Source organism: Osmerus mordax, chromosome 20, assembly GCF_038355195.1.
Source record: "Osmerus mordax isolate fOsmMor3 chromosome 20, fOsmMor3.pri, whole genome shotgun sequence".
In the NCBI taxonomy this organism is placed as follows: domain Eukaryota; kingdom Metazoa; phylum Chordata; class Actinopteri; order Osmeriformes; family Osmeridae; genus Osmerus; species Osmerus mordax.
In genome coordinates this window covers 6429600-6446709 of record NC_090069.1, presented here as the reverse complement: position 1 = coordinate 6446709, position 17110 = coordinate 6429600, and the positions used below count along the sequence as shown (strand labels likewise).

Genomic DNA, 17110 nt, shown 5'->3' with positions numbered 1-17110 from the left:
GCAGACCAAACTCTGGCACCGGTCGTACAGGGACCGGACATCCCCGATCAGGGAATTCGGTACCCCGTACTCCCGGAGCACCCCCCACATGAGCCACCGAGGGACACGGTCAAACGCCTTTTCCAAATCCACAAAACATGTGTAGACTGGTTGGGCGAACTCCCATGCACCCTCCAGGACCCTGCCGAGGGTGTAGAGCTGGTCCACAGTTCCACGGCCAGGACGAAAACCACATTGCTCCTCCTGAATCCGAGGTTCGACAATCCGACGGACCCTCCTCTCCAGAACCCCTGAATAGACTTTCCCAGGGAGGCTGAGGAGTGTGATCCCCCTAAAGTTGGAGCACACCCTCCGGTCCCCCTTTTTAAATAGGGGAACCACCACCCCGGTCTGCCAGTACAGAGTCGTGTCAAGCAAGACAGCCCTACAACATCCAGAGCCTTAAGGAACTCCGGGCGGACCTCATCCTCCCCAGGGGCCCTGCAACCGCGGAGTTTTTCAACCACCTCGGCGACCTCAGCCCCAGAGATAGAAGGCCCCCCCCCCGATGTCCCCAGACTCTGCCTCCACATTGGAAAGCGTGTTGGTGGAATTAAGGAGGTCTTCAAAGTATTCCTTCCACCGATCCAGGACGTCCCCCATCGAGGTCAGCAGCGCACCATCCCCACCATATACAGCGTTGACAGTGCACTGCTTCCCCCTCCTGAGTCGCCGGATGGTGGTCCAGAACCTTTTCGAAGCCGTTCGGAAGTCATTTATTATTATTTTGGAATATTATGGTTACAATATGTAAAATGAAAATAATTTCCTGAAGAGCATGTACATATGGACTGTAATGCAAAGATTGTAACATATTCATTTGGCACTTTTATTCAAAGCAACATACAGAGGGAGATTTGAACTTATTGATCTACAGTTAATGCTCTAACCACTAAGCTGTATCCCTCTGTAAAGAGATTTCTGTCAATTTTTCTGCGCTTTCCAATCTCCTTCAATAAACTTTTAATATTGAGCAGAGACCATGCTGGGCTTCTAGTCTCATTTAATATTACTTTTATCACTCTGATGTGGACAACAGTGGAATGGAGTTTAGATGGGATAAATGGCAATGGATAAAAGCAACAGTAATGTTATAAACCACTTTAAATACGGTAGTTAGATTGCTTATTGCTCCCTATGGTGTCTGGAACAGGCTATATTGTTTCATTGTCTTATCTTATTGTTTTTGCTACATGCCAAAACAAAACAATGCCATGTGATGATATTTTACCAATATCATGACCTAAGTGGAATGGCTTTTTCACAGTAAAAAAATTGCATGATTCCATCATCCATTACTTTCTTCTCTGGTAACAAAACTTTTAAGAATTTTGAGATAAAAAAACACACTAACAAAAAAACTAAACAAGCTTGGCTGTTGGCACAAGGCAGTTGACTGATTTGCGATTAACTCGCTTCTGACGCGTCAAATCCCAGACTTCTGTTTCTTCAACGTCAACATTACATTTACATTTAGTCATTTAGCAGACGCGACTTACAGTAAGGCAAGTAGGGTGAAGTGCCTTGCCCAAGGACACAACGTCAGTTGGCATGACCGGGAATCGAACTGGCAACCTTCGGATTACTAGCCCGACTCCCTCACCTCTCAGCCAACTGACTCCCTACAACATTCTCTCCTGCCCCACTGTTCCCAATAACCTTCCCCGTAACAGCAATGTGTTGAATCTGGAGGGAAAATATTGTCATTGCTGTAATAACATACTTCAGGCCAAAACTTTTGTAATTGTGCAGTAATTCACTTTTAAAATACTGCGGACCTAGACCAAAAATATACCTAGAACGAAATCCCCCTCTACTAAAGGTAAACCTAACCCTTTTGGTGGGTCATGTTTCAGCCCACCAACCTCGTTTCAAACGTAGGATAACAATAAAGATTGTTACTCTGTGGCATAAGATAACAGATGTAAACAAAGCAAGCAAATAAGCGTGTGTCTTTAAGGGATATACAGTATTGAACCTCAAGAATTCCATTCAAAATGGCCGCTGGAGTGGGAGAATTGCAGTGAGTCTACAAAAAAACTTAATTTAAAATGATTGAACTTCTATGATCATAGATTCCAATGTACATTTTAAAAAGAAAAACTGTACAACAACGTTGGGAATGACTGGAAAGTTATAATGGATCGTTCGCTAATTACATGTAAATCTTATTTATGTGAAGCAGATTAGCCACAGGCAATCCAAATTAGCTAAGTAGCGAGCTAGCTAGTTAGCTAGCTATCTAGGCTCATTATCTCAGTCTATGTGCTTCAAAAGAGGTTGCAGACATTCAGAACGAGTCTCTTGAGCTCACTAGCCAGTTAACATTGTTTTTTCAAACGAATGCTGTGTTTAGCAACATAGCTAACTGTAGTTCAATAGCTAGCCCCCGGTTATCTAGTATCATGACTTTTTTCACACTGCTCTATTACTACTTATCTCGACCTAGCTACAGTGTTTTGTTGTCCCCCTGTCTAACCTGTACTTTAATAGGAAAACCTTTAAAACCTAGCCAGCCAAGTTAGTTTGAAAAATAGACGTTGTAATATTGACTTGGCTATCCATTATCAATTGAAACCTATGAAATATGCCTCTTGTTTAGCTGATTTCAATGGTGATGTGGCTTGTCTGGTGCGCCATAAAGTCTAGTATTATGAACCTTTGTGAGGTTCCTTGCCCTGAAAATACTTGAGGTAACGATAGTTGCCTGATGTTCTGTAGTCCTACACACCTTAACCGGGGAGGTTCAGTTCTTGTTGAGATTCGATTTGTAAAATTGAGATCGGTCATTTGAGGCAGAATTGGAAAATAATTTCATCTACCACAATATTTAAACATATCAGTGTTGGGTTTTATTCAGTCTTACTCGTTTTTTGTGGTGTATATATAGTCACGACTGACAACGTATTTAAACTGCACAAACAGACCAGGTCAGAGTCTGAAGTTAGGGGTACTGTAGGAAATGTTGGTAGTGTATTATGGTCAATTGCTTAATTGCTTTGGTAGGTTGTGTGCTTTTCCCCGGGACTGTGGATTAAGGTTGACAAGTGATTTTATATAAAACCTAAACGTTTTTTTGGACCCTACTGAATGTATAAGGATCAGGAGAAAAATGCATTATTCTATCTTCTAGGTGGTGATGGTGTAAAGTGGTTCCTTTGTTACAGTCCAGCATGGACAGCTTCTTTAAGGCTGCTGTGTGTGACCTGGACAAGTTGTTGGATGACTTTGAGCTCAACACAGGTGAGTACAGTATTAGCCAAATAGCGTGTGTGTGTGTGTGTGTGTGGGGGGGTTATGTTTTTTGTTTTGTATTTTCAATTAGCACATGATATGCTGAATAATTTTAAGCGGAATACATTACTGAATGGAAGGTGCACATTGTACTTTGGAGTTAATATGTAAGCAATGTAACTGTAATTGACTGGCCTTGATCTCTAACTTCTTCTTTTCCTCATTCACTTTATTTCCAGAGGATATTGACTGCAAATCTGTGTCCCTCATGTCCCCTGCCTACCCGTTCTCCTCACTAAGCTCTCAGTGTTTTCCTTCAGCCCCTCCCACAATCCCACAAGCCCTCCCTGACCTAAACACGTTACACTATGGATGTGCCCCTACCTGTCCTGACTCAAGCTGCCCTGACCCTGCCCCCGGAAACAGTCCCAGCCCTGGAGAGTGCGAAGCCAAAGGCCGGCCCCTCACTGGGGTAGACCTGCTCTCATCTGTGGACGGCAGGACAGCAGGAGCAAAAATCTCTGCACCTCCCTGCCCCGACAGATCCCTGAAACCTGTATGTGACCTTGTGAGTGATACAGGTTCCGCCAATCTTATTAGAGCAAACAGTCACAATGTTTTTGGAGAATTGGACTTGGCAGAGAGGCAGCTGGAGGAAGATGGAGAGCTGCTGGTGGACTTTGACAGCCCGGCACTGACCTTACCTGCAGAAGAGGTTGTGGGACAGGGCTTTGGCCCTGGTCGCAGAGAGAGCGAAGGGACGGAGAACGCTGCCAGGAAAGAGGGGTTCTTGGATATGGGTCCCCGGGAGACAATGGTGGGGTACTCTTTCTCTCTCAGCCTGCTGGATGTGATTCTCCCAGCTACAGCAGAGAGGGCCAGTGAGCCCTCTCCAAGCCGCTCTCAGTCGGCAGACAGACAGGATGAGGATGAAGAGGTGGCCCAAATAAACCAGCTCCTCCATGATTCGCCTGACCACCTCGACCAATCAGGTGTCTCCTCCCTTTCCACAAGCACCCAAAAAGAAGACACACCCACCTCCGATTTGCTCCCTGAGGCCTGCGAGACAGAAGTCGGATCAAAAGAGTACCCCAAGCTCACCGAAGCGCAGGATCTGCAAGATCCTGCACCCTTCAGCCCCTCAGCTGAGAGAGAGCCGATGGGCCTCTCCTGCCTGCCCATGGCTGTGTCGATGTGTGGGGCCCTGGTGACCCTGAAAAACCCGGAGGAGGAAGTGGAAAGACCGTCAGGGGACGGAACCGAGACTGAACTAGCTGAGAGTCTAGAGGCAGAGTCCCTTCCTGCCTCTGAAGTCATCGAGGATATTCCAGCAGAGTGGGTGAATGCAGTAGACAGTCCCAGCCCAGGTGCTACCTCTGACAACCCCGTACCACGACCAGAAAATCTAGAGGTAGATTTAGTGCCAATGTGCCAGGGAGACCTAGCCCCCCTTGTCTCACAACCGACACTGGAGGTCAGTGTTTCCCCAGTGAAGGAGGAGCTGCCGCCTGGTGCTTCTGCACCGAGCTGTCCTCACTCCCCTCCTTCCGAGGCCAGCCCAGGTGACCCCCCTGAGTTTGGGTTCGAGTATCTGCCCGAAAGTGACCAGGCGGGCCTGCTGGTGACGGACGAAGAGCTGGACGCCTTCCTTCAGGGCCAGGGCCGGATGGTGGCGGGGGAAGGGATCAGCCACTGCGGGCGCTCGTCGGAGTGGGCCCAAGATGAGGGATTCTCCGAGCTGAACGGGGACCTGGAGGACAGACTGGTGGAGGAGGAGCTGAGGAGCTGCAGCCAGGGACCAGGAGAGCGGCTGGAGAATCTGGCCTCGCCAGAGAGCGACCGTGTTCTTCTGGGGGAGGAAAACTTGACCCAAGTTGCCTCCGCACCCTCCCAGGACCCACCTACCCCCGACCGGGCGGAACTGACCGTCCACGACGTGAGCAACAGCCACCCCCAGCCCAGTCTCAGCCCTGACTCCCAGCCATGCTATGGTGGTGCCAGACCCAAACAGCTACCCTGTCAAGCCCCTAGATCTCCCCCAGCAGCAGGAGAAGGAGAAGACCTTCACGGGCCCAGCAGCCTTACCGACAACCAGAGCATTGTACAGGATTGGGGGGAAAGCCACCCGTCTCCTCCCAGCCCTAACCCCGCAGAGGAAGCCTCCAGCACCACAGATCCCGGTTCTGTGTACTCCCCTCAGGAGCACTACGAGAGCAGGGTGGGGTATGACGAGCTCTCGGAGCCCCCGCCCTACCCCGGGGAGCTCCCTGGGGAGGGGACCCGGGCTGGGGATGAGCGGGAGGCGGAGGGTCTGGGATGCAGGCAGCCCCCCTGGTTGCCAGACTCGGAAGCTCCCAATTGCATGAACTGCTCCCAGAGGTTCACCTTCACCAAGAGGAGGCATCACTGCCGGGCCTGTGGGAAGGTATGCCGGCGTCATACAAAGTTTCTGCACTTCCTGTTTTTGCTCCTTGACGGAGTGAATGGTCCATGGCTGTGTAGTATCGTTGGCCAATCAAGTTTTTTATTTTTTATTTTTTTTCTCCCTGAGATTGTGTAATCTACCTCAGCGGGTTTATCCTAATAGATTTCCTTTCAGTTTGTTGTCCTCACCCATACACTTAACGACACTCATCATGTGACCGTTCAGCAGATGCGTCACTCCTGCAGGCGCTATGGCCGATATATGTTGTGCTGCTCCCCATCTAAATATAGCGCACACTCAGAGAGAGTGCGTGAGTCAGCAGTTCTTTTTCCAGCTCCTGTATAGATCTCGGCTCCCTCCTCGGGTCTTAAGTCGGAGCTGAGGCGTTTAGATCCAATTATTTCAAATGGCATCCAAGATTAATCTTGGGGAGTTTTATTCTAATCCACAACAGTGTACCGCTCTCCATGAAGATATATATATTTTTTAATAAGTAGTAGTTTGTGCAATTTCATTCTTTCTTTTCCAGTCAGGCAAACCCAGATCATTTACTGATCTTTTTAGTCTGTTTTAAGGGGCGGGTCAGTAAAATCCATTACATTCTGTGGTCAAAGTGCTTGTTTAAAGACATCACATGAATCACTCATAGAAATGGGTCAATATTTTGCTCATTTTGCTCAGATGGTTGTGTGTTGTCAAATCACGACCGCCCTCTCTCCCCTGCAGGTGTACTGCGCCGTGTGCTGCAACAGGAGATGCCGGCTAAAGTACCTGGACAAAGAAGCCCGCGTGTGCGTCCTCTGCTACGAGACCATACACAAAAGTAAGAGCCGTTTATTTGTTGGCGTGTGTTGTCTTCTCAGACTTTGGCGGCTGAGCCATCATATGACATAGTCGGTTCCTTGAACAGTATGAAAGGAAATGGCTACGTCGACTGCGTAATGTAAACAAACCAGTGACACTTGTCGTTCTCAAATATCTATAAAGCACTCCATAGGTTGCTGAGAGGAGCCAAAAACGGTTATTGACTTTTCTACATGATGCCTTTTTTTTTGTTGCTACTCCTGTGTGCCACTTAACATCTGACTATAGAACTCTCAATAGAACTGCCTCTCCTATTAATTGAGCCTTTGTAATCTCCATTTCATGGCATATTGAGAGACATGAGGGACCTTTTTATATAAAGAGTGACTCCCTGACATCGTTTGGCCATCCCCTCAGCTGAATGCGGTCTATCTGTGTGTGACGACGTTTCATTGTCTGCTTCGTCGGCTATGAAAGGAGGCTCTGATGTCTGGCATACTCCGCCAGTCACAAGGTCTCCACTCAGCCGGCAAGGACTTTTTTTCCTTTTCTTTTTTTCTTTGGCCTTCAATCCGATAACACCGAGGCAAACGAGCCTGGCTAAGGGCTCCCACTTGTGCGGCAGTGTGTGTGGGTGTGCGTGACCGCCGCTTGCGACGGCGCGTTCACCAGCCTGTGTGTGAGCGATTCCCCCCCCCCGGTGCTGTCGTGTTCTTGCTTTTTCCTTGCTCTCGTGATGGAGCGGCACCAGGGTTTCACTGAAGGACACTGGGCTGCTCAGAGACGAATATCACCGAGCAGATGAAACACCCAAGGAGCTCCGTGTCAGCAAATCCTCTCCAGCTCAGTGATCAGACACCTGGAAAGGAACAATGTGTGTTTTTCCGTCGGTTGTCCAACTGATCACGTGGCCAAATGTGTACCATTTCTACAAGGCTGCTTGAACGCACCGATGACGAAACACTCCCTTGCCTCTCGGAAACCTATTACGGACAGTGCGGGGACTGCTGCGGAAAAGCGGGGGGGTGGGGGGGAAGCTAAAAGAGGGGACAGAGATTGAAGGAGGTAGATGGGAAAAAAGGAGTTATTGCCGGACGGCGGTGTGTGTCCTTGACTGTGTAGGGCACTGGAGCCACCTGACGCAGTGAGCACGTGACGTGTGCACACACGCACGCGCACGCACAGCTCCTTGCATACCGTTGGGCAGGAGTGTGTGTGTGGAGTGGGAGCTTAAGAGGCACTCTGTGCACTTTTCTCAGGACGGTGAGGGCCGTGATATAATGCTTCGTTCCTCCTCCTCCCACTCTCTCTCTCTCTCTCTCTCTCTCTCTCTCTCTCTCTCTCTCTCTCTCTCTCTCTCTCTCTCTCTCTCTCAATATTTTCATTGCTATGAAGAGCGGTCTGCGATGCTTGCTGTACGCACCTCTGGCTGGAGTCTGAAGCCAAAGCTGCTAACGGGCTACTTACACAGTCAACATAAGAGCCTCGCAAAGTATTATTGTCAACCATTGAGCGATTGCCAAGGATTTTGCTCACCAATGTTGGCTAGAAAGAGAGTTGACCTCTGATTATGGTAGTGGGGATCAAGGGGAGAGCGCTGAGATGAAAACAAGGTAAGGTCTGACTTCTTAATGAACGAGTCAGGTGCTTGGGTTCTAAAGCGTCTCTTTGTGATACTGTTGCATGCAACGAGGATCTTGTTGACGTGATCTCGAATGCACCTTTTAGTATTTCGATCCCCAGTGACACATGGGCACGCACACAATCCAGGTCAGCCCTCCGTCTCGCTCGATGGGGCTGGGCTTGTTTTGGTACGTGCTCTTGAGGACGTTCTTTTCATGCCATGTCATTCTCATCCCAGATCAAGGTGACTACACTGTGTCTTTTGACTTAGTATGGCTTTATAATCCAAATAGTCCTATTCCTGCATTTATACAGGAAGGAAAATGAAATAAAATAAAACCATAACTTTGTTGTGTGTATATGTTACAATTTTAAAGCTTTTAAATGTTGAATCGTATATCCATATGCAAGTTATGATCTGATAAATACTGAGGAGGTGTTTATTTTTGTTTCTCCTCATGTCTGTTATTTGTTGTTCTGAAGTAAGCAGGACCTGGATGGCTCCGGTACCACCAGGTCGATAAAGATCTATGATGCTTAATCAATATAATGCAGGCCAGAGCCGAGTCAGCACTTTGAGAGAGTGAGCAAGCGAGCAATATTGGGTGTCTTGACTCGGTCACGGCATGTTTCCCTGGAATCTGGAAAGTCTCTCTCCATCACGTGATGCCTCGCTCTCGCCGCTCTCCCGCATACCCACTCATGCCGATAGAAAGACGTCCTCAATGATTCATTTGTACGTCCGTTTGTTTTATTCATGCTCTAATAATATCTTATTAAAGGAAAGGAAGTGAGAAGCAGCATTGTGATGCATGAAAACTCACCCCCCCCCTGCTTCTTTTCTCTCCATCTCTTCCCCTTTAACCGCCCCCAGCCCAGGCCTTGGAGCGTATGATGAGTCCCACGGGTTCGAGCCCGAACCCCAACGTCCCATCTGAGTACTGCAGCACCATCCCCCCCTTGCAGCAGGCCCGCGCCGCGGGCACCCTGAACTCCCCCCCGCCCACCGTCATGGTGCCCGTCTCTGTGCTCAAACACCCCAGCAACGACGGTAAACACAAACAAACCCATCGCATCACAGACGACCACGATCCGTTTTTTGACCACTAGGGAGCCATATATGTATGTCAATGAAATGAACCAGAAATTGTGCTTGCGTCACACGCACACACTGTTTCAGCGCTTGCGTCCTTGTGCGCGTCAGGTTGCCCTCGGGAGCAGAAGCACGTGTGGTTTGCTGACGGCATTCTCCCCAATGGGGAGGTGGCAGACACCACCAAGCTGTCGGTAATGGGCCGAAGGTGCTCGCAGGAGTCCAGCCCCATCACCCCAGACCCCCCCATGGTGAGAGAGCACACATGCCAACATGGCTTTTCCCCTGACCCGCCACCCAAACAATGTTGACATCTTCTATAAATTGAAAACAGTAGACACAAATTTCCGTTCAGTTCTCGTCCATCGACGGGGATGTTTTCTTTTTTAGTTGCATGTTTTTTTTCTTTTCTTCTTCTGTCTTCTTCTTTTAAATGGTCACAAATCCATCTTTGCCAGGTTGGTTCTTCTGGGTCAGAGGCAGACGTTGCAGGTGGGGCCCCGCCCTCTGAGGCCCTGGGGCCAGCGGAGGTGTTGCGCCCCCCAGTGTCAGGGCCTTGGGACTACGCCTTGTTGTGTGGCGTGGGGGAATACATCCAGAGGTGCCCCAGTCTGCTCCCCGATGACGAAGAGGGTCTGCCACCTCTACTCATCACCACCGGAGAGACTGACAGTGGAGGTGTGTTGTCGCCAGGGTGTATTTGCATATGTAGTTGTTTATGAGTGTGTGCGTGCGTGTGTGTATTCTTGGCTTTCTTCCTGTGCTGTATGCTGACGTCCAAGACTTACTCTGCACATTGAAATTTGGAACATCAGCTTCTGTTCTGCCAACAGACTTGCTGGTGGAGGAGCGTCCGGCCCCTTGCCAGATCCTTCTGCTATTGGAGGAGGGAGGACCCCGCCCTCTGACCTTCGTCCTTAATGCCAACCTGCTGGTCAATGTCAAACTGGTCACCTGTGAGTGCAGCACCCCTGACCCAAAATCCCCCCCCCACACACACACACACACACACACCTTCCCCCCTGGACCCAATCCCAAAACTTTCCACTCCTCACTTTTGTACTGGGTAGAAACCAGCTGGGCCCAGTCTTTATTTTATTGTATATTTTATTTAATTCTAATTCCACTTAGTACTGCTAGTTTATGTACCCTTAGTATAGATAGTCCACATATTAAAATTTTTGGTCCCTATATTTTCATTGTATGCACCTTCCTGCCAAAGCAAATTCCTTGTCTGTGCAAACTTTCATGGCGAATAAATCCCATTCTGATTCTTGACATGTGTATCCTTACTGTGTGTCTCTGTGTTGCCTGTCAGACTGCAGTCGGCGCTGCTGGTGTTTTGGCTCCAGTGGCCTGCAGGCACTGGGCCAGAGAGAGATGGTGTTTGTGTTGGAGTGTCTGCCAGAGGAGAGAGCTGTGCCTAAAGACCTGTTCACGCTCTATCTCAACATCTACCAGGACGCTCAGAAAGGTGAGACGCACACAGAAACACACACACACATTCTCCCCAACAACCATGATGTCACGCTGGCACGCCAACGTTGAGAAAGGCTTAACCCTCTCCGCTTCCTCTTCCTACAGGGAAGTTTGTGGAGGAACTGGGCAATGTGACGTTCACCGTCAGCTTCCTCGGCAGCAAGGAGCATGGAGGGATTCTGTTCTTCTCCCCGTCCTGCCAGCCCCTGGAAGGCCTCTGTCTGCCCCCGCAGCCCTTCCTCTGCGGCCTGCTCATCCAGAGGCTGGAGGTGCCCTGGGCTAAAGTCTTCCCCCTGCGGCTGCTGCTGCGGCTTGGGGCCGAACACCACGGTGTGTGGGCTGGTCGGCGATGGCTCGACCGTTAAGATGCGACAGCTGTTTGTACGCGTAAGACCGTTTGTCCGGCTGGGAACTCATGGGCTTCCCGATGAGATGGTCCTTTTCTGTGTTTTCTTTCAGTTTACCCCAGCACGCTAGTCAGCATCCGCTTCCGCGAGTCCGTGTACAGAGAGACGGGACACACCATCATGAATCTGCTGGCCGTAAGTATCAAGCACACGCATACAGCCACTTCAGCAATGGAGGTGTCAACAATTGTTTTGTTTTTTTCTTCCTGTGGGGTGGAGGTTAGCGCTTTTCCCTGCCCTCAAGCGGCGGTCAGTTGCCGCATGTCAGACTGATAGTGTGGTAGACCCGAGCTGTGGAAAGAGGGGGCCCTATGTGACCCTCTCCTGGGGCTGTTACTCAGTCGTGCCCTGCAGGGTTCACCTCCAGGCCAGCCGGCTCCGAGATTACACACAGGCTGACTGAAAAATGCCAGTCTGCCGTCCTGGCTCAGAGAGTGCATCCTGTTGGAGCTCTGCCAGCAGGGCTGGACTGGGACAAAAAATAGGCCCTGGCATTTTTGGCCCAGGCGGCCCGCACCCACCGTGACTGGTCAGACACATTCCTGATATGAGTTGCCTAGTGTTCTGCGTTCATGTGATAGTTTTGGATCCTTCAAGAAGGGTCTCAAGACTTATGTGTTGATCTTACACTTAAATAATTAATTAATTCTTAGAGTTATGATTTTTATTTGGTATAAAAAAATATATACATATTGATATTTGATATTGTATTGTGATTATTACTATTTTGCTTAATATTGGCTTAGCAACTTTTAAAACTGTTTACTGTTAATTTAAATTATTGTAAGATTCATATTTTGTGGCTTTGGACAAAAGTGTCTGTTAAATACAATACAGAAACACACACACCTCCCTCCCTTCCTGAGTCCCTGTTAATTTGCCTACTCCTCACCACATTGTCAACTACTCTTTCTTACATCTTTTCCTCACTCGCTCCCATGGCCCTGTCATGGTTACTCTCCTCCTCCTCGGCTTCTTCCCTGACTATGTTTCGGCCTCTCTGAGACAGCCACCTCTCCTCCTTCCTCTACAGGTAATGCTGATGTTGAAGCAGCTAAAGCCCCCCCCCCAAACATGTTCGAAATTTTAGCAAATTCTGTGGCATTCATCTGTAGATTTAAAAAATATATTTTTCTCCCTTAACTTTCCTGCGCCTCCCTTGCGCTTTGGTGGTCGTTTCTCCATTTTAGCGATGCTAAACTTTAACGATGCTAAACCAGCATATGCATTAGCCAACAGCTCGTGTCTCAAGGCCTGCGGGAGGCGATATTATGATTCAGGGGAAGGGGGTTCCTTGATTTTATTGGGTCAGGCCAGTGCCAATAAAGAAAATTAACCAATGGGCCGCTGTCAGTTCTCTATGGGCCGGCCCGAAAAAAAAAAAGAAAAAAAAAACTATCAATTATATCGGCGATTCGGCCCAAAAATGCGTCGGTCCACCGGGAAAATGCCCGGTATGCCAGATGGCCAGTCCAGCCCTGTCTGCCAGTATGTCTCTGTGGTGGGAGTTGGCGAGGGAGAGAAAGGTTTTAAGCTACACTGGGTCACACGATGCCTCTGAAACTAAAGAAATTGTGTGTGTGTGTGCACGTCTGTGTGTGTCCATCCACAGGACCTTAGGAACTACCAGTACAGCCTTCCAGCTGTGGAAGGCCTGAGGATCCACATGGAGATGGGCCATAGCTACATCGACATTCCCAAGAGCAGGTTCAGCCAGGTAAGAAGGCTTCTCTGTGTACTCACGTCCACATGCGGACACCATGTACAAATGCATTTAAACTCCATAGTTACGATTTTCTTTATTTAACCAGATGCTAAAGGTGGTGAATGCCTCCAATGAGCACGTCATCAGTGTTGGCGCCACCCTTAGCTCCGAGGCCGACTCCCACCTGGTGTGCTTCCAAAACGAGGAGGGGAACTACCAGACCCAGGCCAACAGCATGCCAGGCAAGACTCGCACAGGTTGGTGCCAGCAGACCCACACATCCATGGCAGTACCTCCCGAAGTGCAGGTTCCTGGTCAGGGACAAAAAACCAAAGCTCCAGTCTAATCACAAGTTAAGACCAAAGCTAAGTCAGTCCTAGACTAACACAGTCTGGGGCTGGGTTGGACTAAAAGATTAAAACAAACTGTGTTTGTCTTTAATCACTGCTTTATACAATCATTTGACGTTGTCAATAGAGATCTCTGTTATCTGCACCAGAAGTCATTTACTTTCACGGAATGAGCCTGACCTGCTGATCTTCATGGTGTTTTGGTGTGTGTCTGTCGTGTTCTAGTGACGGGAGCGAGCTTTGTGGTGTTCAATGGAGCCCTGAAAGCCTCCTCAGGCTTCATCGCCAAGTCCAGCATTGTGGAAGGTATCCCTGTCTTTCCTCCAACTAAGAGACAAGCTTCTGTGCCACCACTAGCGAACATCTTTCCGAACTACATCTTTTCGATATACACACTCCCCTCTGTGTGTCTGTCAGATGGTCTCATGGTGCAGATCCCTCCGGACACCATGGAAGCACTGCGCACAGCCTTGAGGGAGCAGACGGACTTCCACATCCCCTGCGGGAAGACGGACGGCACGGAGGTCCGGGACAAAGTCACCGTCCGCTGGGTGGACTGGGCGGCTCCCGTCAACACGGGGTAAGGGCACCGGCTGTACCCCCCCGAGACCAATCAGACCCCCTGTCACATGCAAGGTGCGCACCGCTGATGTGTGTGTGTGCTTGCTTCGACAGCGTGACCAGCAGGGTGGACGGGAGGTCGTTGGAAGGGATCCACAGCATGAGGATGCAGCAGGAGACAGAGTTCCTGTCCGAAGGGCACGCTATCAGATGCACTGAGGTTTGTCTCGCAAAACTCTTAAACCAGGGTCAGACGGAAGAGGTTACTAACAGCAATTGGGTGAAACGAGACTTCTTCCAAGACCCTCAACCTACTATTACACAACTGTGTGTTTGTATGGGTGTAGACTGACTGTGTGTGTGTTTGTCTCCCACCAGGTGTTTTACCTGTTGAAGACCGCAGACAGCTCCTTGGCGGCAGTGCTGCCCACATGCAGTGTGTTCCAGAGGGAGATGGCGCTGGCCAGCTGTAGCGCCCTCACCCCCCACCTCGCCGTGCTCACGGCCAGAGGAATCAACTCACTCTCCCTCCGGGTCTCTACCAACACCGACATGGTGAATAAACACGACTCACATCCATGCACTAATGTTGTCGTTCCGAGTAAGGATTTCACATGGTGTTTATCTAGAGCAGGGTTCTCCAATCCTGGTCCTCCAAGGCCGCTGTACTGCATGTTTTAGAACCCTGATCTAGAGTGTAAAGTACGAATGGCTAATGGATAATGCGTGCATCTGATAACGTGTGTGTGTGTCCCAGGTGGAGTACCAGGCTGGCTCAGGAGGCAGGCTCCTTCCCCAGCGCTATATGAACGAGCTGGACAGCGCCCTTATTCCCGTCATTCACGGAGGCACTGCCAGTGTACCACAGATAGCCATGGATATAGAGTTCATCTTCTACATAACACACTGCATCTAACACGCGCACACACACACATGCACACACATTCCTTCCCACACTCATCAGCACTCGGCCACGCATCATAAACGGATGACCGAGCGCACAGGAAGAGGCACTGAAGACCTGATTGTTGTTGAGAGGAAGTGAACAACTAATGAAACACTCCAGTCTTTGGATACATGAGTCAACCACATATTGACACGACTGACTGTAAGACTAAACCATAAATAACGGGGCTCTGTGTCACAGTCTCTACAGCCAGAGGTGTGTCTGCGTGCACGTGCACAGCACGGGCTGTGAAATTGCTTTTGTGATATGCTGCTTGTTTTTCCGCCATTGGGGAAACATCTGGAGATCTTTATGTTCCAGGGTCACCAAAGCTGCTTTACTCAAAGCTGCCAAACACTAAACATTGATAACCAACCAACCAACCAACCAAAAAAAAACAAAAAACTGAAGATCACCTGACTCTTGTATTCTATTATCTTCCTGCTCTGCCTTCATGGCTTCCTGCTGGCCTCCCAGTCTTGAAGCATCTGTGAATGTTTCAACAGACCACTTCTCCTCTCTCTCTCTCTCTCTTTTTCTCTCTCTCTCTCTCTCTTTCTCTCTGAAGACATATTTATTGCATATTTATAACGATGTCACAGTAACAGACAATTGAATGGTAATGAAGCAAACAACCTAATGTCAGACAGAGATGGAGATGAACTTGACATGGTGCAGTGTTCCTCTATATGAACCGTTGCTGTGAACTATAATTATTAGTGTTGTGAGTGGTCATGAAGGATTTTCCAGTCATGTGTTTGTCCAACTGTATATAAATGATATGCACATAGAAACTATCAGAGCTTTTCTTTTCTTTTTTCAGCTTAAAGAAATATTTTTCGAACTGTTCCGTAATATGGAATAAAAAGTTCATATTTTTGATAGGCTATTAAGTCACTGCAGTTGTAGTGCAAAAAGTTCTGTTTTGCCATGACGGGCAAAATAAGGACCATATCCATAGAGGGTCTAGAAACCAGACACAATAATGCAAGACATCATAATTGATTCCATGTTTTTTTTTTTTTTTTTTTTTTTATACTTGTGAAGGTATTTCATTTGCAGGTCCAGCCAGCTGCTAGTCCTAGGCTATTGGGAAACTGTACTAAAGTTCCTTTGACTAGCATGCAGCCCAGATATCCTCTAGCAACTCCATGGATGATACTACTGGCCACTTATGGAAGTGAAATTGTTCATTACGAATTTACATACGTTTGTAGATTTTGTTTTTCTTCAGTACCTGAGTTTCCTTTTATTGCACTGCACTGCTTCATGGGAGTTGAAGTGTCCAATGCTGAACTCAGAACAGTGAAATTAACTTGGTGTGATTTTGAGACTCCTGTTTGATTATGTTACTGGTGACTTCACCTGCTGATTTTTGATCAGAGATTTGCCACGGGTCATCCCTTATCACAATGTCCTTTGCCGCAGCAGTTCAATAACTGTGCTGAATGTCTTTGCAAGGCAGTACAGTTTGATTGAGATGAACCGATTTTATAGTGCTTTAAACACAGATGTATACAGTCAATACACAAATTTCCGGTGTTCTAATGCACTTTAAATGGTGGTGAGGGAACTGCCCAGGTGTCCTGGTGCTACAACACATGGAAGGGAGGGAGCGTTCCCGTATGGATCAAAACACCTCCATTCAAAGAATAAAATGATTGGCTCTCTTATATCGACCAAAGTAGCAGTCTCTGGGTGTATTTGCTGCCCACTATTTGTGCCTGATCTAGTATTAAAATGGAGGGCTTTTAGCTATGTTGTCTTAACCATTAATCTTTCTCCCATAATTACTGCAGAGTTTGTGCCCTTATGCTGAAAAGTCGCCCTTCAAAGTTTGCACATGTATGCCCTATACCTGAAAAAGAGTGCTTACATCTCAGAGAGGAGATCATTATTGGATGAGTTTGTAGAACTTGCCTGTACTAGTCCACAGTCTACTTTAATCCGACAACTTTGTTTGTGTTCAGGGCTACTTCCCAGATCTGTTGCGAGCAGTTGGTTCTGAGCTCTTGGTGAGATGGATATCTCTCTGGGATGGCAGCGTTTCATGTCTTGTCAGCCGCAAGCGGCTAATACGTTGACGTTCCAAGCAGGAGAGTTACTTACAGTTTTTAGATAATTCAGGATGGATTTTCTTTCTCCTGTGCATCTGGAGTACAATTTTACTGTTATGGGCGTTATCTTAAGGAATTATCTTTCACACTATTCGTGATTAATAGAACTTTCCATGAAGTTAAATAAAAAGTATTTTTATGCTTTTTAATAACTGTTTAATGATATTGTTTTGTGTAAATCACCTGTATTTATTCATGACCACCATCTTTAGTTGGTGACACCTGGTATCTGGGTTTTGGTGATCTCTTCAAATAATATTCATTTATAAATATGTATTCCATTTGTCGAGTAAAATCAAGTTTTATGCAGCCACTGTCTCAGTTTAT

At 48.0% G+C, this 17110-nt stretch overlaps 1 protein-coding gene across 1 annotated transcript; it reads left to right on the top strand.

Annotated features, from left to right (window-relative positions):
* The first annotated feature begins 2045 nt into the window (after window positions 1-2045).
* Window positions 2046-17093, top strand: zfyve16 (zinc finger, FYVE domain containing 16). Its single transcript, XM_067258225.1, has 18 exons — window positions 2046-2062; window positions 3173-3282; window positions 3513-5698; window positions 6425-6521; window positions 9000-9176; window positions 9330-9469; window positions 9677-9896; window positions 10052-10174; window positions 10537-10692; window positions 10803-11027; window positions 11157-11239; window positions 12717-12821; window positions 12916-13066; window positions 13385-13465; window positions 13577-13739; window positions 13835-13940; window positions 14099-14275; window positions 14478-17093. The coding sequence occupies exons 2-18, from the start codon at window positions 3213-3215 to the stop codon at window positions 14634-14636; spliced, it is 4419 nt and encodes a 1472-aa protein (XP_067114326.1). The 5' UTR covers window positions 2046-2062; window positions 3173-3212; the 3' UTR covers window positions 14637-17093.
* Window positions 17094-17110: the final 17 nt, after the last annotated feature.

Excerpts from the sequence above, each read along its gene's own strand:
- zfyve16 (XM_067258225.1), top strand. The coding sequence starts at position 3,213 with ATGGACAGCTTCTTTAAGGCTGCTGTGTGTGACCTGGACAAGTTGTTG. Across the intron at positions 10,693-10,802 it reads CTACCAGGACGCTCAGAAAG|GGAAGTTTGTGGAGGAACTG; the intron begins GTGAGACGCACA and ends CTCTTCCTACAG. Across the intron at positions 13,466-13,576 it reads CAAGTCCAGCATTGTGGAAG|ATGGTCTCATGGTGCAGATC; the intron begins GTATCCCTGTCT and ends TGTGTCTGTCAG.